This window comes from Bombyx mandarina, chromosome 04 (genome assembly GCF_030267445.1).
Source record: "Bombyx mandarina strain Sakado chromosome 04, ASM3026744v2".
In the NCBI taxonomy this organism is placed as follows: Eukaryota; Metazoa; Arthropoda; class Insecta; order Lepidoptera; family Bombycidae; genus Bombyx; species Bombyx mandarina.
The window spans coordinates 5,503,798-5,523,553 of record NC_143211.1 but is presented as its reverse complement, the minus strand read 5'-3'; the positions used below and the strand labels follow the sequence as shown (position 1 = coordinate 5,523,553).

Here is a 19,756-nt window from a genome sequence, read left to right as displayed (position 1 = left end):
ACGACTCAAGCAAGCGAATCTGACTCCAAAAAGGCCTGTCACAGGCCCGAAACTCACGGTAGCTCATCGACAAGCACGCCTTCAATTTGCTCGTACCAATCTTAATTGAGAGGTTGAGCAATGGAGGCAAATCCTGTTCTCCGACGAGAGCAGGATGTGTTTGCATGGTAGCGACCGAAGAGGTTGGGTCTACAGGCGGCCTGGGGAGCGATTTGCGCAGTGCTGTTTCGCTGAAACAGTGGCTTATGGGGTCGGCTCTTGTATGATGTGGGCCGGCATTTCCTTCGACGGTAAAACCGAGCTTGTTTTCGTGCCTGGTGGGGGACGAGGAGGCGGTCAACTTCGGACGGGTACATTTCCAATATTCTGCTGGAACATGTCGTTCCCTATGCGGGATATGCCGGTGATAGCTTCCTCCTTAAGCACGATAACGCTCGTTGCCACACTGCCCGTGGAACAACTGAATACTTCGAAGAAGTCTATATCGCCACATTGGACTGGCCTGCGCTCAGCCCTGACTTGAATCCTATTCAGCACGTGTGGGATGAACTGAAGAATAGGGTTCGTTCCAGAACTTCTGCTCCTTCATGCCTGAATGAGCTGAAATCGGCGTTGATTGAGAAGTGGGAAGGTATCCCACAAGAATCAATTCAAAAGCTGATCAGGTCTATGAAGAATCGTCTTCGAGGAGTTATTGGGGCAAGGGAAGGGAACACAAAGTACTGACATTTAATTTTAAGGCTAAATAAATTTTTTATTTATTAATTTTTGTTGTTTTATGCATTCATTATTTTTCCATATTTCCTTTGTTTCCTACCTCCTTCACTTAATCCGGAATAGCTCCTTAACTACTGGCTCGATTTGAATGAATTTGGTATCAGTTTAAAGTTAAGAGTTCAACCTTTAAAATGATCTCATTTTTATGATTATCAAAAAAATATTTAGTACACAAGATCGCGCGGAATCAATTTCAAGTAAGTGATTCCAAACTTTTGCTCGCGAGTGTAGAACAATTTGACGCTATAGAAGCCGATCATCAAACTGTTCTCATTTAATTCTTGCTCGCATTCTTACATTAGGCGTGGCTCCACTGCGGTAGAGCTATTACCGTTGCTGATTCGTAGTTTCCATTTAAAGGCTTGTTTGCTTCAACTGTTACGCTAGTGATTAGGTTATCCAGACAATCTAATGCTATTTTAGGTTGATTCTTTGAATCTAAATTCTTGACTTTGGTCTCTTCTTTTTCTCCACCTTATCCCGCTAGGTGGGGTCGGCACAGCTAATTTTTCTCTTCCATTCTCTTCTATCAGCTGTCATCTCAACACTCATTTTTCTCTCTCTCATATCATCACTCACACACCCCATCCATGTTTTCTTCGGTCGACCTCTTCCCCCTCTACCTGACTAATTTCTGACTTTGGTATTAGGAGATAAATTTAAATTACTTTTTAAAATTCTGTCATTCGAGTATCTACTAATAGGTTAAATTACCTGAAATTGGTAAACTAACCATCACGTAAATAGGCCATATCTCTACTAATGCCATAACTGGTAGGACGATCGGGAAACGCAGAGTTTCGCTGATAAGAATAAATCGCAGAGCAGATAACTCTCACTATACTCACTGATGCCGATGCCGATGCCAAAGGTAGAGACGACCTTCTTGATGAAGTTGAGCGTGTGTGGCGTGACGGTGGCGTCTGCGACGGCGGCGCGGTGGTGGAAGGACACCACCAGGCACTTGGCCAGCCCCGCGCGCAGCTGCCTTAGCACCTCCTCGTACCAGTTCTCGCGGAACCATACCATCTGCACAATGTTATTCCCAATTTAATTAAAACCTTGCCCCGATGAATAAATTGCATGATTTGAAAGTTTAATGTTATATAGTAATAGTGTTACCGGTGGTAGGACGTCTTATGAGTCCGCATGGGTAGGTACCACCACCCTGCCTATTTCTGCCGTGAAGCAGTAATGCGTTTCGATTTGAAGGGCGGGGCAGCCGTTGTAACTATACTGAGACCTTAGAATTTATATCTCAAGGTGGGTGGCACATTTACATTGTAGATGTCTATGGGCTCCAGTTACCACATAACACCAGGAGGGCTGTTAGCTCGTCCACCCATCTAAGCAATAAATAAAAAAGCAATGTTCGAACCTGGTCGACGATTCCCTCGAGGGAGGAGAGAACAGTGGGATGTATTTCACGCTGCAGCTGCATGATCTTCGAGCAGCGCCACATGGGCAGCGTGGCGCGGATGGGCCCCGCCTCGCCGCTGGACGTGCTGGCGCCCTCGTTGGCCTTGCTGCTTCCCTGTGGAACACCATAACCGAGCGCTTAGATAGCAAAGAGTAATCATTTCTAACAGTACACTTTTTTGTCAGTGTAAGTCAATAAGGTCACACAGTCCCTTTGATGTTCTGTGCTCACTGAGCCCCTATAGGTCACCACGGACTTTTTGGTGTGAACGCGAGGAGTGAAGTCGTGTGATTTGTTTTATTTTGTCTATTTAGTGTTTTTTCAGGTTTAAATGTGTTTAATTAAAATAAGACTTGACCTAAAGGTCTTAGTTACCAGGTCATAAAATCCATAAAAAAAAATAGGTCACCACTCCCAACTTAGAATGTGAAAAACATACAAATAGTCCGAATACTTTAGATATCCCCGGAAAACGAAACACAGGGCAGTTTCTCGGGTGATAACTACTTTAACTACGCAGACTTAATATATAATATATATATATATATATATAATAATAAATAGACTTACAGGTTTTGATGGAAATGTTGCTATAAAATGCAACGCAATTCGAACTTCTATTAGCAAATACTTACAGACGTGGTAGGTTGATGCGGTAAATGTGCAATGCTCTCGGCTGTCTTGTGACGCTCTCGCTGCTCAATCTTCAACGTTAAGTACAGAGTTCGGATTGGGAAGTAAACGGCTTGTGGATATAATCGACCAACCTGAGTTACAACATTTAAAAAAATCATCAATCAATATAATCAATATTCAACTTTCTATAAAAATAAATGACAAGTTTTTTTACATATATATTGAACTTTGTCAGTTCGACTTTGACGGCGGCGATATTACGAAACCAATAAGTAGGTGAGTACTCACATGACTGAGCAGGTTGAGTATAACATTGCCGTCGTACTGCACGAGGCAGGCCAGCAGCTGCGGTATCCAGGGCAGCCATTGCACAGGCGGGACTCCGACTGAGTATTTATCTAATGCTTCTGCGAGACTATTCTTTTCGTCGTCGAAACTTAGCATCCATAACACCTAGAACAACGATTTGGTTATTTAATCTGAAGAGATAATGTATCATATTAATGCTACGCCTGTAAGAGTAACGCCATCTATCGCCGAATATTCGAACGAATATCTAGTAGCACTAGAACGTTCGAGAAGTACAACACCATCTATTGTCAGATAGCACAAACAATACTAGAGATGTGTGGAATATTCTCGATAATTCTAGGGATGTGGTATAGACTATAAAAGCGTTGCAGGGATGGCACGCAGTCAGTCAGTAATCATAACTACTCGAAGCGAAACAGCGAACGGATCACCTGAAGCGAAGCGAAAGAAGCGAATTGAGATTTTTAAAGTGTTTGTTGAGTGTCTGAAGTGTTCTAAGTGTTGAATACAGTTTTGAGTTATACTTCGGTGGAATTTTATTTATCCCGAACCTCAGCGTGTACCATTACGTTAATGACGTCGTGTTCGTTGTTTACCTTGGCACAATATTTTCTAGACTTGGATTCATTTTGATGACGACACGCGTGCAGGAAGCAAGTCATGGCGGAGACGCCCACGGAGATCTGTCGCGGGTCACGGATGAATATTTGTTCCAAGTAGTCGCCCCACAGCGCCCAGGCCTTCACCAGCGTGTCGTGCAGCTGCACCGCGGCGGCGAACGCTTTGTTCGCGTCGTCGGAGCGGCCCAGCTGCGCTAGAAGCAATCCTTTGAAAGCATAAAACTCGGCCGTCATTTCTTTAGTGAAATATTTGAAGTTTGTTGATTCGATCATATCCAATCCTTCCTGGAGCTCATCTTTGCCCTCGGTCCATGACATCTGAATGTGACATTTGACTTGTTGCCTTATCTTTTGGAAGCAGTCAACGATCGGTACGCTCGGTATTGTGTAAATTCGGTGTAGCGAGTCCAGACACACTCCAGAGAGGTTATGTTTTCTAGCTATTTTCGCAAAGTGAATAATGGCCTGCAAGAAAAGAAAAAAACATGCTTAATATTTTTTTATCTTGATTTGCACGTATGTATGAATTTAATCTTGAGTTTGCACACCGTTTTATATGACTGCATTTTGTATAGGACGATACTCATGTGATAAGCGGCTACTATAGTCCAAATAAACCGTAACTTAAATTCCGTTACTGTGATTGAGACAAAATTCAAGTGTCAATTGCATTGGTACAACGGCAGTACCATACTATTATTTAAACCGAAAACTATGTATAATTAACCTCTCTTTGTACCTACTCGTTCGAGTGTTAAGATGAAAAAACATGCAGTCTATAAATAAATAAAAAATATGATATGTTCTGTTTTAAGATAATCTATACAAATATTCGAGTGAAGAAGAATGACATACAGTCACGATCCTCAGCATTGAGGGAACGACCGGAAAGATACAAATATTACAAATCTGAAGAGTTTGTTTGTTTGAGCGCCTTAATCTGAGTGTTAGATAGCCCATTTATTGAGGAAGTCTATAGGCCATATAACATCACGGTAAGACCGGACACGTTCAATGGAGCACCAATAAAGGATGTTTCAAAATAGGGGTTTAAAGAGCTCTTTAACATTCTATAATTCAAAAATATTATCACGCTCTACGTAAATGAAGTGGGTGGGTAAAATTTAGCGTTATGCCAAAGTAACTATTCCACGCGGACGGAGTCGCGGGAGAGAGCTAGTAAGGAATAAAAACTGACCTGAGCGCTGGCATGAACGCCAAGCATGCTGTGATTGGAGGCGTGGTCCGGCTGCGAGTCGTAGTGCGACGCGATGAACTGGTAGTGGTGCTGCCGCCACGTGAAGATGGCGCCCCAGTGCGACAGCGGGTCCGCCACCACGGGCAGCCGGTTGCGCCACGTCTTCACTATCGCCTTCATGTCGTGCAGGGACGTCGGCCGGCTGTGCACTAAGCCCTGGCCACGCAACCCAACACTTCATACAATGCGACACTGGAGGATCATTATCAGCATAATAAAATACATCATCAACAGCCCACAGTCGTCCACCGTTCGGAGGTCATCGCACCACCTAGCCAATAAAATACAATATTCAATTACTCTATTTTTGTTAGAAGTCATGTTAGAAACCAACAGTACTACCAACCTGGCTTCGTTTAGAGAAACGATTCCCTAGCACTCAATATACAAGTTAGTCAATATTCATAATACTGTTTGCGCATCATTCATTCTATCCACCTCTAACTTTAAGTATTGTTGATACTACAGTTATATCTTTTAATAAATAAGTGAAAACACATTTAGCGACGGTTTGATTTATAATAAATAAAAGGTGATATATAATAAATAAGTGGTCATCGTTGTCGTCGAACCCGTTGCTTGCGACGAATGGCTCGACGAGTAAATTTACCCTCAGACACAGCCCACTGAATTTCACGCCGGATCTTCTCAGTGGGTCACGTTTCCGATCCGGAGGTAGATTCTGCGAAGCACGGCTCTTGCTAGGGTTCGTGTTAGCAACGTCATCAGGTTTGAGCCCCGTGAGCTTACCTACTAGTTAAGGTTACGCTGAAACAGCCTCTCAAGACTCTCAGCTTAGGGAGGAAAAAAAAAGTGGAGTGATAGCGCGTGTCTCACTCACGGTGTGTATCTGCGCGGCCTCGCTGAGCTCCATGAGCTGCTGCGCGGCGCGGAGCAGCGGCAGGTGCGCGTGCGACACGAGGCGCGGCAGGCGGCGCCACTCGCGCAGACACTGCGCCGCCGCCGCCTCCGCGTGCCGCTCCACGCCGCCCAGCTGCTCGGCGCCGCCCGCGCATATGCACAGGTACCCGCGGTACAGGTTTACTACCCACGCTGCAAGTCGACACGACACATACATACATTACTGGTGGTAGGACCTCTTGTGAGTCCGCACGGGTATGTACCACCGCCCTGCCTATTTCTGCCGTGAAGCAGTAATGCGTTTCGGTTTGAAGGGTCGGGCAGTTGTTGTAACTATACTTGAGACCATAGAACTTAATCTCAAGGTGGGTGGCGCATTTACGTTGTATTTGTCTATGGACTCCAGTAACCACTTAAGACCAGGTGGGCTGTGAGCTTGTCCACCCATCTAAGCAATAATTAAAAAAAAAGGAACAATCGAAACGTCCCATACTGACAAACATATTCCTATTGTTCCACTTGTATTATGTAACACACATAAAATTATTATCACATGAATTTTTACAGGAAATTGAATCTCATACATTATAGACATCATTTTGTGTCTCAAAATTTAAAAGAAATAAATGATGTTACAACATGTTGTCCACCTACTTATTAAATTAACTAACCCAATTCCTTAGGGCAATTGTATTCGACTTCAGCTAAAGCTTCTTTCATTGTAGTCCAGTTAGGGTTACGCCATGAACTTTCCAGAATCAAGAATGGATCGCGACCGCTTCTGCTTAGTCCTAACTCAAGTAAAGAGTCCCATTGGTTTAACTCTTTGGCACACTTCAGCCAATGTTGGGTCCAAATAGTACACTCTTTGTGCATGCTGTAAGAGGATGGGTTCGTCGCATAGTCTTGTTTCAGCTTGGCCATAGCAACGTCGTATGCAGCCTGAAAATGTATATTGCACTTAAAAATCTGATGTTTACTTAAAAGCACCAAAATATAGTATTTACCAGCAAATAAATAAATAAATCCAATATTACAATAAAATTTTATGCTGTATGTCATGCTTACTTGAGCTTGTTCGAAGAAGCCTTGTTGTTCATAGGCGATTGCGATATTGGTTTCGCGGTACCTTGAATGCTTCTGCCAAAGACCAGACCACATATCCTCTTCTTGTAATAACTCATACATATCGCTGAGTGAATCTAAAATTTCCTGTAAAAAAGACAATAATATATGAAACGAATATGAATTTTAAAAAAAATAACTTTTTTTTTCTCTTATTAGTTACTTATAGCGTTTGTATTATAAAACGCAACCTGTCGCGTGCCTTCGATTGTACTAAGCCAATATCAGTAATTTCATATTTAACGAAAGCTATTATTAAATATATTTTTAATAAGCATTAAGTAAGTAAGCTGTGTATGACAAAGAAAAATTGTCAGTTTAAAGTATTTCAGTGAAGAAACATACTCTCAATACATTATGGTGCTATCGCGTGTAGATACTTACAGTCGGCGTCGTCACTTCTACGTCGTAATCATATATTTCTGCCTGGTCCCTTTGAACCCGCCCGCCGGCCTGCTCGATGGCCATCTGCTCGAGATTCAGTGTCATACGATGCCAGAGGTTGTGGGTTTTTCCCAAATACTTCATCATAGGGCTGTAAGGAAATTGTATTTTAAATTAAAGTTATATTACTGTCCACTATATATTTCGAAAAAATATTTAAAAGTTACTAAGTCGGGTGTGAAAATAGTATATTTATTTAAGGTTACCTAACAAAAGCATTTTCTTATTTTTATCAGATCGGGTATACAAAACAAAACTTACGGTTTGATGCTGATGGGAGGATTACACCGAGCGAGGGATTCTATGAACGTGTTGAGGGCGCTGACGGGCTGATCGCGTTGAATCACGTGCACGCCAGATATGATGAAAGGAACAACCTCGTTGATCAGGGTCTAAAACAAACCATGATCAAATTACATATAAATACTATAAAGTATAAGTACATATAAATACTATAAAGTATAAGTACATATAAATACTATAAAGTATAAGTAAGTAAGTTTTCTTTCAAGCTAAAAAAAACTTGTGTGATATAAATGATACGGGAGTCAAGAGGAATCAGCCTGTGAAATGGGTGGAAAAAGATTGAACCAAAGATTCGTATCAAAATTGGTAAGTTAGACTTAAAAATCAATAAAAATTCCAAAAGGCTCATTTGATTATGTAAATAGTTGATTGGTGTGGTGAGGTGAGGTGATGTGAGGGGGTGAGGTGAGGTGAGGTGGGGGGGAGGCGAGGTGGGCGTACCGTGAGCTGTCGTTCGTCGAGCGTGGCCCAGAGCGCGGGCAGCAGGGCGAGCCACACGTGGTGCGCGAGCGTGTCGTCCATGTGGCAGAGCTGCGCGGAGGCCGCCAGCAGCTGCTCGGCGCGGACGCGACGCGCCAGTTCCAGGAACTCCGATTGCTTTGCCACTATCTGGTTTAGCGATCGCTGCCTGCATCAACATCACTCTTTTGTTTATAATTGATTACAATAAATTATTTCAGATCATGTGACAAAGTCCGTATTTCTGGTTAAATATTCTAGTGAAGTAAATATCGTTCATTGATACCACCTGTGGGGCCTAATTTAATATGGTTATAAGTGTAGCAGCTGTGGGGCGTTCCAATAATAAAATAACTGTTTTTATTCAAACTTTATTGATACTCCGGCCAAATATCTCAGAAAGAATTGACACTCACGCCTATATATTACGGTATCGGCTCATACATACGTCAATCCCAGCAGACTATGAACTCATCTACTTCAAGGCTTCAGTCCGCGCAGGTAGGTACCGCCGCCTTACCTATTTCTGCCATGAAGCAGTAATGTGTTTCGGTCTGAAGGGTAGGGCAGCCGTTGTAACTTTACTGAGATCTTAGAGCTTTTATCTCAAGGTTGGTGGCTCATTTACGTTGTAGATATCATGGGCTTCAGTAACCATTTAACACCAGGTGGGTTGTGAGCTCGTCCAACCATCTAAGCAATAAAAAAATAAAAAAAAATTCTACATCAGGAGGATTTTTCACATTTTACCTGTTTGGAACATTCTTAGTGAAGTCTTCTTTATGAGTGGAACTCGCGTCTAAATCCATATCCAGCACGTCTTCCTTGTCGGGATCGAGAGAATCGCTAAATCCATCGGATGACTCTTCTTTAACGCTGCTGAAGATGATGAATGACTTGCGGTCCTCGCTATCTGCTTGATTGATGACCGATGATATGCTCGGCAACAAGTATTTTGGATTCGATAGACGAATTTGAGTGCCTGAATAGAAATAAACGTGATCACATAGAGAAAATGTTTTGGGAGGTGTTGATTATTAAAAAAAACAATCAGCTTTATTGCATTATTTATTAAAAGTAGCTTACGTTTGAACTGTCTCGACACTGGTGGTAGGACCTCTAGTGAGTCCCCACGGCTTGCCTATTTGAGCCGTGAAGCAGTAATGCGTTTCGGTTTGAAGGTGGGGCAGCCGTTGTACAGTAAAAACTGAGACTTCATATCTTAAGGTAGGTGGCAGCCTTTATGTTTTAGATGTCTATGGGCTCCAATTAACACCAGGTAGGCTGTAAAGCTCGTGCACCCATCTAGGCAATAATTGAAAAAAAAGGAACAATCGAAACGTCCCATACTGACAGACATATTTCTATTGTTCCACTTGTATTATGTAACTCACATAAAATTATTATCACAAGAATTTTTACAGGAAATTGAATTTCATACATCATAGACATCATTTTTGTGTCTCAAAGTTTAAAAGAAATAAATGACATTACAACTTTGTTGTCTGCCCACTGATTAACAGTAACTAACCCAATTCCTTAGGGCAATTGTCTTCGACTTCACCTAAAGCTTCTTTCATTGTAGTCCAGTTAGGGTTACGCCATGAACTTTCCAGAATCAAGCTATAAAATGCAAATAAATCTAAGCAATAAAAAAAAACTCCAAAAATAACTTACTGGGCGCACAGGTGACCAATAGCAGTTCGAGGCACTGTTTAATCCAGAAGTGTTGTCCTATGTGCTCCCAGTTCTGTGAGCACACGACGTACAGCAGGCGGTCGAACACGCGGCGCCGCACGCTCTGGTCGTACACCTCAAAGAACTTGGCGCGGATCTGTGGCTGCGGGCAGCGCAAGCCGGCCAGGAAAGCGGGCTCCAACTTCATGGATAGTTCCGTCACCTTCAGCTGTTCATCCCTGCGTGATCGTATTCAAATATTAGGATCTGTTAATCCAAGGTCGGTTGTTACTTTCATAATGCCGGAACCACACTGCGTTATACGCTATTCGTTATGTGACTACGTCGTATTCGCCAGAATATTTGTTATGCGCGCAAACAACAAACATGCCATCCACACTTCGAATTTGTACGCTGAATTATGCCAAATAAGGCAAATATAAATACCCGCATAACGAATAGCGAATAACGCAGTGTGGTTCCGGCATAAAATAAATAGCATTTTTTGTATGTATAATAATCGTAAATCAACTTACCTATACACATAGTTGATCAGTTCTAAAAATTGAGCATTGAGCTCGAGGTCGTCAGGGAAACGTTTCTCGACATATTGCATTAGTTTCACGAGCAGTATCGACTTTTCGCGCAGGGAAGGTACCGCCCCGCTGCTAGTGGTCGCGCCGCGGTGCATCACCCACTCCTCAACCATACGAATGATCGCTTTCATTACCTAAAAAATAAAATTTATTGAAGCTTGTTAACGGCAAATCTTATTGTATGTTAACTACGAAATGAATAATTGATAAGTAATTCTACCTTCGAATCTGTAGTTTTTTCGATAAGACCAACTAGAACAGTTCCTATGAAGGTTTTTTTCGTATCACCCGGCATCACGGAAACGCGAGCCTTTAGCAAGTCTAAGGCCAATATCTGAAAAGATGAAACATACTATTTAGGGAAATTATCAAAATGCATTAAAAAAACATTGAACACGATCCAGCAGATCTTAAGTGACTATCGACGTTTTTAGATATTACAACGTGAATGACGTCGACCGTCTTGAGACGAAATTAAAATTGGAATCGTTGAGCTCCTTCACAATAAGTTTCGAGATATACAATATCGCAGCCGACATAAGCAGAATGATTACGTACCTACTATTATATTTCTAAAGAGTCCAGATAAAGCGATAAAGTCATACGAACCAACAAATCAGATATGGCTGCATCGGGGTTGGTGGCGACGTGGTCCCTAGCCATGCGCTGCAGGACGCGCATGAGCGGAAGCAGCAGGCGGTCGATGTAGGCGGGGCTGGAGGAGCAGCACGCCTTCAGCATCATGAGCGGCCCCAGCAGCGCGCCCGCGCCCGACGTGCCGCCCGTGCCGCTGCCTGCCGTCTTCTCGTACGCCGCCAGACCCTCGAACGCGTACTTGCTCACGCACGCGTATAGCGTTTCGAGCTCCTCGTACTAGAATCGAAAATATATTAAAACTTCATTGTCACTAGACCCTTTGATAGCGATTATTGTATAAATAAATCACACAGGTACGCATAATAATAATATGTGTGCATGATATAACGTTTTGTAAATAGTGAGCGACCTAATTCAAATAAAATGACCGCCTCCCATGCTCATCAATAATGAGAGATTTGCAGAAACAGAGTAAAAAAACTCTTACATTTTTTTAAATACTACATAAATATTATGCATGGGTCGATCTGATCTCACACCAAAATATTGACGACACTCGCCTTGGAAGCTTGCGCGGCCCCCGTGGGCTCCGTAGGGAAGATGGCGGTGAGCTTGGCGAGCAAGTTGTGCGTCAGTCGCACGATTTTGGCATTAGTGGACGCGACGCAGGCGGCCAGCCCGCGCTGCAGCGGCTTCAGCGCCGCCAGGATCTGATCTCGTCGCAGCACGCCCAGCAGGAACACCAGCAGCTCGAGCGCCGTGCAGGCATTGGCACACGATGCCGCGTTCGTCTCTGCACTTGAGAAAACCTGAGCAGCAAACATTTATACTTGTTAATTAATTAACGCGTCATTTGAATATTCTTGTGATATTCTATAATTACATGTTCATACTTTATCAAGCCAGGCAAGCTTGGGCTCGCAGAGGTGTGGCCAAACGTCGGGTTTAAGAGCAGTCTTAAGAAGAAGAACGCATCTTCGCGATAGCTGCTCTCCCGCGGTCGCACCTCCGCTTCCGGAGACGGTACCCTCGTTCATCTGAAAAAAAAAAGAGCAAAAATAAAAAAAGCTCAATTAAGAGACGGCAGATGCTTGTTTCAAAAACACTAGAGGGTTACCGTTTGGCACACCTGGCAAGCCAGTCGCAGTAGCAGGTTGACAACGACATCTACGTGTTGTCTGTCGAGCGGCTTGGCGGCGTCGGGCTCGAGCCTGGAGGCGCTGGCCTGCGGGCTCGCCCAGCCCGTGTTCAGCGCCTTGCGACCCTCCGAGCTCGCGTCATCGGACGACACGCGCTTCATGGCGCCGCCCGGAGATGTCGCCACCTGTCCACAAACAATCCATTAACCAATCTATTGGACAGAATATTAAACACTACAGAAACCTTGTTATATTCGTGCCATGTAGATCACAATGTTTAAACTTTATTAATTCATTATTTTCTGTATGTCAGGTGGTGCCTTTGTGGTGCCTTACAAGTAAAACACAAAAAAACCATGTCACAGTGAACTAGAGGCTGAACAACAATTAGAGCATTTTACTTGTTACATATTACTTACTGGTGGTAGGACCTCTTGTGAGTCTGCGGGTAGGTACCACCACCCTGCCTATTTCTGCCATGAAGCAGTAATGCGTTCCGGTTTGAAGGGTGGGGCAGCCGTTGTAACTATACTGAGATCTTAGAACTTATATCTCAAGGTGGGTGGCGCATTTACGTTGTAGATGTCTATGGGCTCCAGTAATCACTTAACACCAGGTGAGCTGTAAGCTCGTCCACCCATCTAAGCAATAAAAAAAGTTATATAATAACATTTTTTACAATTTACTATTAGCCATAAAAATTTAAAGAACTTTTACTTGTCAGAGATCTGTGAAATATGTAACGATCAGTTAAGTTGAGATCTGTTATTAGGAACATATCAGGAAGATGTACGTACGATGTTGTCGTCGGGCAGTGCGTGGTCCCGGATGCGCTGCAGGTCCCACTTGAGCACCACCTCGGCCAAGTCCACGGCGAGCCGGCGGTGCTCCAGCGAGGCGGTCGCAGAGAAGCCGAGCCGCTGCATGGCGCCCACCATGTGTCCCACCAGCGCGTGCCGCACCGGGTAGTACACCTGCACGTCACGTTGCTAATTATATCCACAGGATTCTTTTTGGTCTTTATAGGCATAGGTACCTGACGGTGAGTGGTTACTGTCGCTCATGGACGTCAACTGTGGCACAACTGTACAGTCAAATCGCTGTATACCACTAAATCGAATACTGATGCTGTTCCTCGTCGAACTCTTCGGGAACTAACCCATAGACACAACCCACTGAGTTTCTTGCCGGATCTTCTCAGTGGATCGCGATTCCGAACCGAGGATAAATACTGCAAGCCACTGTTCTTGCATGGGCTAGTGTTAGCAAATTCTCTCGGGTTAAGCCCGTGAGCTTACCTACCCGTCCGCGCTTAGCCGCGAAATAAAACCTCGGTCTTATGTGTCAAGTAGGCTAGCAACATTCATTTAGACTACCTATAGACTCCAATCACTACTTAATACCGCCGACTAGTATTTTGAAGTTGTGGCCTAAAGAACAAGACGCCTGGTACATTCGATCGAGCGATGTGACTGTGTCGGGTTTCGCATCCCGCGAATGACTTCGAACTCATACTCGATTACTAACCTTATAATGTCTCACGACCAACTGTAGTATGTGGAAGAGCTGTTGCACTGAATGTCCATCCTCAACAATAATCTTCTTGGTCCAATGCGTTAGCATCGTGTTGCCGTCCTCCATGCGCTGCGGCATCGCCGGCGTGAGTATCTCTAGCGCTTGGCGCACCACAGAACGCGCTTCCACCGCGTGGGCCTTTAGCAGACTGTGAAATACTGCCGCAAACAAACACGTTTTAGTACATAATTTTCTCATTAAATCGCTACTAAAATCCCACTAAAACAAATATATATTATTTCCATATTCACCTTGCAGAACGATTCTTTTGTGTATTGCGAATTTCGCAATAATATGACTCAATAACAAATGGCCATGGTATCTGCAGGAAAAAAGTATATCAAGATTAATTTTACAACAAATTTAGATCGGATCAATGAAATTATCATTAACTTGAAACCTGACTGACCTGGTGGCTGGATCGACGTAGTTCTTCCCGAGGAGGCACGGCCAGGCGAAGGTCATGAGCCTGCGGAGTTTGTTTCCTTGCTTCTTGTTATTAGCGTCGTGGATGTGAGCCGACGCCTGCTCCAGCAACAGGCATGCGAACTGGAGCAGGGATATGCGAACCGCGTCCGAACAAGCGAATGGATTTTCTGGATCTATGACCTGATTGGATAAAAATAACATGTCGATTATTAATGTAAAAAAAAATATGTAACTCACTGTAAAATATGTATACCTTTTAATGTGAACCAAAACGAATGAAACTTACATTATTTATGAACACAGAGACGACATTGTCGGGGTTGTCCTGATATGGGGCCGGCGGGCCTCCGACTATTTTCTGCCCCTTCTCGAAGCTAACAGCGAAACAGGGAATCAGAATCATCTGCAAGACTTTCGCCTTTAATTCCTGAGACATTGCGTCGTTAGAGAAATGTTCGACGAAGCGAAAGAACGCCGACCTTTTCCATTCGATTGTGTAATTTTGTGCTACTGTATTTTCCAGGAAGTCTCGCAGGAACTATAAAAAAATCATTTAGTTTAGTCTTAAATTATGTAAATAAATACCATTCGAAATTTGCCACATTATTTACAGTACCTGGAAGTCGGGCACGAAACGATCGCATAACGCTCTCAGCAGTTGAAACAAGAGGTCGATATTGTTAGGATGATGACAGAAATAGTGCAGCAATATCTTCACAATCAGTTTTGGTTCTTTCCAATGAGTGCAATCCACAATTTCCACTTTCTTATGGATTTCCTGCAAAAATAATATTAATAATTAAAAAAGAATTAAATATAATAAATTGAAGAAAAATAAAAACAAATTGAAACACTCACATGGTACTTGTCGCTGTACCATATGCGTTTCAGTAATTCTATCAAGTCATGCTGAGTGGACAGCCACTGGTCGTCATATTTGATCAGCAACGATATAGCCCTGACGGCCTGGAATTGCATTTCAGCCTTTTCTGGCTGAGGTTGGGCGGCTGTCGCGGTCGAGTTAGAAGCTAACAGTTGCATTAGACGAGGCTTCTTAGACGTCTGTAGCGCCTCTCTGTACGCGGGACCAGCCTCGGGATGTCTGATAAGGAAGACCAGGAAACGACTCCACTGCTGGTCCTTTATATTATTGTCGCCCAGCACTAAATCCAGGGTCTCTTTTGGGTATCTAAAACAAAATTATAAGTATAAAATAAAAATTTAAAAGTATTCTACTGTATCTATATATTAATACGTGAAGCAAAAACTGTACTCCTTTTTATGAAAATTGCGTAGACGGAGGCGTATGAAATTTCTCACACTTATAGAGGTGTGCAGAATGCTACTTTTTTATTATTATGCTTAAAAAATACATTAAATCAATAAAAAAACATACACACACTAGCATGTATTTGACACACACGCATATATTATATAAAATAACACAACCTTATACATACTATAATGCGAAAAAACTTTTTCCCCAACCTATTAGAAGTTCATGTAAAGTAAACTAAATAAAGTAACGTACAAACTTATAATTTAAATTTCGAATTTCAACTACCATGGGACCACTAGTTATTATAACCACAAGTGGCGTGGGTACTCACCTCATAAGGAATTTGACCAGCGGCTCTCTAAAAGGCGAACCAGCTTCAATCATCAGAGACTTTTCGGTGTGAAATATAAGGCGACAAAGAACGTCAATAAAGCGGGGTGATGCTGCTGGTATTTGATGAAATATTCCAATTAAAATCAAGATTTTTTGCTCGTTCTCCATGTTCTTCGAAACACTTTGCAAGAAATTTCCGCCTGGAAAATAAAACTTGTTATTTATGTGGTACTATAAAGATTGTTTATTGCAGATATATATAAAAATTAATTGCTGTTTTAGTCTCGTTAAAGCTCGAGAAAGGCTGGATCGATTTGGCTAATTTTGGTCTTGAATTATTTGTGGAAGTCCAAAGAAGGTTTAAAAGGTAGATAAATATGAAAATGCTCGGAATTAAATAACAATAACATTTTTTTTTATGTGTCCCCCATCAGACGGATTCTTTTTGTTTGTTTTAAGTTTATTTTATACAAAAGCTTAGATCTTTTATTTATCGATTGAGGCACTACCAAGTCTGCCGGGTCAGTTAGTTGCAGATGAACATACCCCTATTTGTTTGTATAGAGTAATCCAGCAACTTCTTCAGAAGCTGCAGAAGCTGCTCACAGAGCTTCTCGCTGAACGTGGAGGGAAATAATTGCGTCAAATACGATAGTCGTTTTGCGCCGTTCACACTGAGGTGACGGTGGTCGCCCAGGGTCAGCAGCAGCGGCCGCATCACCGGGTGGACCATCTCCATGTCGATTTGAAAGCCGGATAAGAACTTCTGCATACATTCAAAGCCAGCCTGCGTATAAATTATTATTCATTACATTTTATCATAGCCAGTTTGGGAAATACTTACAAATAGAAAAAATTTGAAAACAAAATTTGGATATTGTTTACTGTTAAGACAATACATAATAACTTCACTTACTTGTTGCAATTCCGTATCGTTCTTTTCTAAAGATTTATAAAGTACTTGGAATATTTTCTCTCTGCAGTGTTTCTCTTGCATGTAGTGACAAGACGCCAGAGACCTCAAAGCAGAGGCGCGTAGAGGCACCAAGTTGACACCTTTGTAACAAGGTAGCTTCCCTAGCATCGAATCTTCAGCTTCGCACAATGATATCAACTCACGAAAGAATACTTTATGTTCGTTAATGTTAAGATCTATAAATAAAAATAAATATTAAGAATGTTTTCCAAATTAAACATATTCCAATTTGCAAATAACTTCTAATAAGCATTTTTGTATTAATTTGAATTATTGTATCTCACCTATCGTAAATAATCGAGGCTTCAATGTTGTACAGAATGTTGTTCCATCCATCAAACCCATTTGAGCGTTCGCTGGCTGATGACGTAACAGATGCTTCTTGGGAGGTATGATATCTGCGAGTACATCTCGGTGCGGATCCATTACTTCTGTCACAGTCTTCTTTTGTAACTCGGCTATTAGTTCCAGAGATTTCATCGCCTACAAATTTAAGTTATTATTATTACTAGTTGAGATTTCTTTTACGGTATTCATTAGGAATTTCTGAAAAGCGTACCTGCTGTCGAACAAGAAGATGCGGACTTGTGACTTGTAGTACGAGTTCCTGCAAAACATCGTGTAGGGCTCTGGCTCTTGCCGCAGCCACTTCACCTTCAGTCTCCGACTGTCCTGGTATTCCGTGGCTAGTAACACATACTTTTACAAGACGCTCTAAGTTCATTGTGGCCATGTCGATCGCTCCGGAAGACACTTCTCCGGTTAAGTCCATCATTACAAACAAAACAGCTTTCAGGAATGTGAAAACGTGTTTGTATACCCACTCTGGGGCCATCTTTTCGACCATAAACTTGACTGCTATACAGCCACCAAACTTAGCATACCAGGCACGTTCGTAGCACAGAGCCGACATACGTTCGGCGAGATACTCCATTAGAGGTAAGCGACACGCGCGTTCTTTGGTACCCAGAACTGTAGCAGCCGTTTCGATCATTAGTAGCAGAGCTAAATGTCCTGGTTTACAAAGTTCTTTTTCCTCGTGACCCATTACGACAGCGATGGCGTCTACCAACACTAACGCATCGAGACCTTCCTTAGGTGCATTAGATCCGACAAATGGTCCCGCTTCTTGTGCTATTGCTACCATAGTGTAATGCCTGACGAGCGAGACCATAGTCGGCAGGACGTGGTGTCGCAGCTCTTTGATAGCGGCCGCCACAAACATTCCTGTTAACGCAGTGCGATGCGTGTTCCTGACGATCGAATTGCTACACTTATAGTACGGTCCGTTTTGAACTTGGATACGACCGTCTAAGAAACTTGGATGGTTAAATAGCTTTTGTAAAGTTGCTTTATCGTCATCTAGGTTCAACGACGCCGCTAGATAGCATCGTAGTACTTCCCAGCACTGTTTTCTGTAGAATGGGTCTGTTGTACTTGATTTTAATGCACAAAAAGCGGTTTCGATTACTTTGTCGACTTCAAAATCTATCGGTTTCGCTTGATCTTGGAAATACGCTTGCACAGAGGGCGGCGGCACGTCGGTCTCGCGGTACTCAAGCCGTTGAGGTTCAATCATCATTTTGCGGTTCCCACCACCGAACTTTCCTAGCACTCTGAACGCTATCCTTGCAACTTCGTTGTTGTGCAGTGTTCTCCATAAGGCTTGCATTAAGTCCGCTCGAACTGGTTGAATGTGCTCGTACAAAAAGTCGGGTTGTAAATTGTCTACGCAAAGTTCGAGAGTGCGCAGACCTTGTGATATTAAAGTATGAGAACCGTTCAAAGCAGAAACCAACGGATCCATCAGCATTGGTAAATATGGTAACAAACTGCTCAATCTGACGGGTACGGTCAGACACAATTCTACAAATAGATCTTTCATATGCTGCTTGTGCAGACCACTTTGTAATCGATTTAAGCCTTCAAGTAAATTCGGTAATAGGGGTAAGAATTCTTGGTAAAGCAAGTCATGGCTCCCGCCGCCAATAGATCGGAACAGGGCTCTCAACAGTAGGAAATAGTTATAAGGTTCTTTGGCCGTCATCGCATAGTCCATCGCCTTGTTTACGATGCTGTGTAAGTGGGGTCTCAGCATCTGCTCATTCTCCGTTGGGAACAGGCTAACTGATCCAAATACTAATTTAAATAATCTCAGATATAAATTAGATCTCTCTACATTAGTCCCCATCTCCTCCATTCTTTTTAGTAGATATTCAACGAGAACCGTTGCAAAGATCGGGGACGTGGCCGGATTTGACAGAAAAGTATTTGCTATGATCTGCAATGTGGTATTCTTATTGATTCTTTCGACCATGTGTGAAATGGTTGCCGTGAAAATTTCTTGAAACGTTTGAGGATTCATCATTGAAAACTAGAAAACCAAGTAAACAGATTACTATAAATTTGTAGTAAAATAAGAGCATCGCCTTCGAATAGTCTACATACCACGCCACTGAAGTGCTCCAGTACTTCCTTCTCTTCTTTGGAGCGCACGTGCGGCTGCGCGGGCGGCTGTGCGGGCGCGCGCGGCGCCGCCAGCGTGTATATGTCGAGGGACTGGAGGCCCCACCTAACGAGCCTGATGAACACTAAAGTTTCTCGTGCACTGAACTGCTTCTGTCCTGTTATATTTGCCGTGGACGACCCTTCACCCGTACTAGTTTGCTGTCAATAAAAATCACAATCTATCGATACTATCAGGGAACTATTACAGAGTTTTATAAGCTGCGCGTTTAATATGTCCTAGTCTGACCAATTGCTAGACTATTGGTCTGACCTTTTTATTGAACTCAATCTTCAGACAAAAAATATTTAACTATCTTTTATGAAGTATTATATTATGTAAAGGAAAGTATTATATAGTAGTAATACAAGTTTATAATTGGACTCTGAAGCTGGCTTTAAAACATATTTTCATTCATTTTGAAGAATAAA

The 19,756-nt window shown here is 42.7% G+C and overlaps 1 protein-coding gene across 3 annotated transcripts in view; it reads right to left on the bottom strand.

Annotated features, from left to right (window-relative positions):
• Nucleotides 1–19,756, bottom strand: part of Nipped-A (Transcription-associated protein Nipped-A) — a 36,414-nt gene that overhangs the window by 8,962 nt on the left and 7,696 nt on the right. For 2 of the 3 annotated variants that reach the window (XM_028178156.2, XM_028178158.2), the window contains exons 9-41: nt 19,268–19,486; nt 17,379–19,193; nt 17,104–17,302; nt 16,760–16,995; nt 16,390–16,630; nt 15,842–16,043; nt 15,090–15,420; nt 14,848–15,009; nt 14,518–14,769; nt 14,212–14,411; nt 14,054–14,124; nt 13,755–13,960; nt 13,025–13,201; nt 12,206–12,412; nt 11,982–12,125; nt 11,649–11,897; nt 11,101–11,364; nt 10,712–10,825; nt 10,432–10,625; nt 9,896–10,134; nt 8,969–9,200; nt 8,201–8,387; nt 7,715–7,845; nt 7,394–7,544; nt 6,953–7,096; nt 6,556–6,826; nt 5,865–6,076; nt 4,964–5,179; nt 3,742–4,230; nt 3,122–3,286; nt 2,833–2,964; nt 2,156–2,311; nt 1,626–1,806 (exon numbers count right to left, since the gene is read on the bottom strand). In XM_028178156.2, the coding sequence (XP_028033957.2) occupies nt 1,626–1,806; nt 2,156–2,311; nt 2,833–2,964; nt 3,122–3,286; nt 3,742–4,230; nt 4,964–5,179; nt 5,865–6,076; nt 6,556–6,826; nt 6,953–7,096; nt 7,394–7,544; nt 7,715–7,845; nt 8,201–8,387; nt 8,969–9,200; nt 9,896–10,134; nt 10,432–10,625; nt 10,712–10,825; nt 11,101–11,364; nt 11,649–11,897; nt 11,982–12,125; nt 12,206–12,412; nt 13,025–13,201; nt 13,755–13,960; nt 14,054–14,124; nt 14,212–14,411; nt 14,518–14,769; nt 14,848–15,009; nt 15,090–15,420; nt 15,842–16,043; nt 16,390–16,630; nt 16,760–16,995; nt 17,104–17,302; nt 17,379–19,193; nt 19,268–19,486 (8,389 nt within the window). The remainder of the gene's footprint in view (nt 1–1,625; nt 1,807–2,155; nt 2,312–2,832; nt 2,965–3,121; nt 3,287–3,741; nt 4,231–4,963; nt 5,180–5,864; nt 6,077–6,555; nt 6,827–6,952; nt 7,097–7,393; nt 7,545–7,714; nt 7,846–8,200; nt 8,388–8,968; nt 9,201–9,895; nt 10,135–10,431; nt 10,626–10,711; nt 10,826–11,100; nt 11,365–11,648; nt 11,898–11,981; nt 12,126–12,205; nt 12,413–13,024; nt 13,202–13,754; nt 13,961–14,053; nt 14,125–14,211; nt 14,412–14,517; nt 14,770–14,847; nt 15,010–15,089; nt 15,421–15,841; nt 16,044–16,389; nt 16,631–16,759; nt 16,996–17,103; nt 17,303–17,378; nt 19,194–19,267; nt 19,487–19,756) is intronic. The other variant, XM_028178157.2, reaches the window with a different exon arrangement.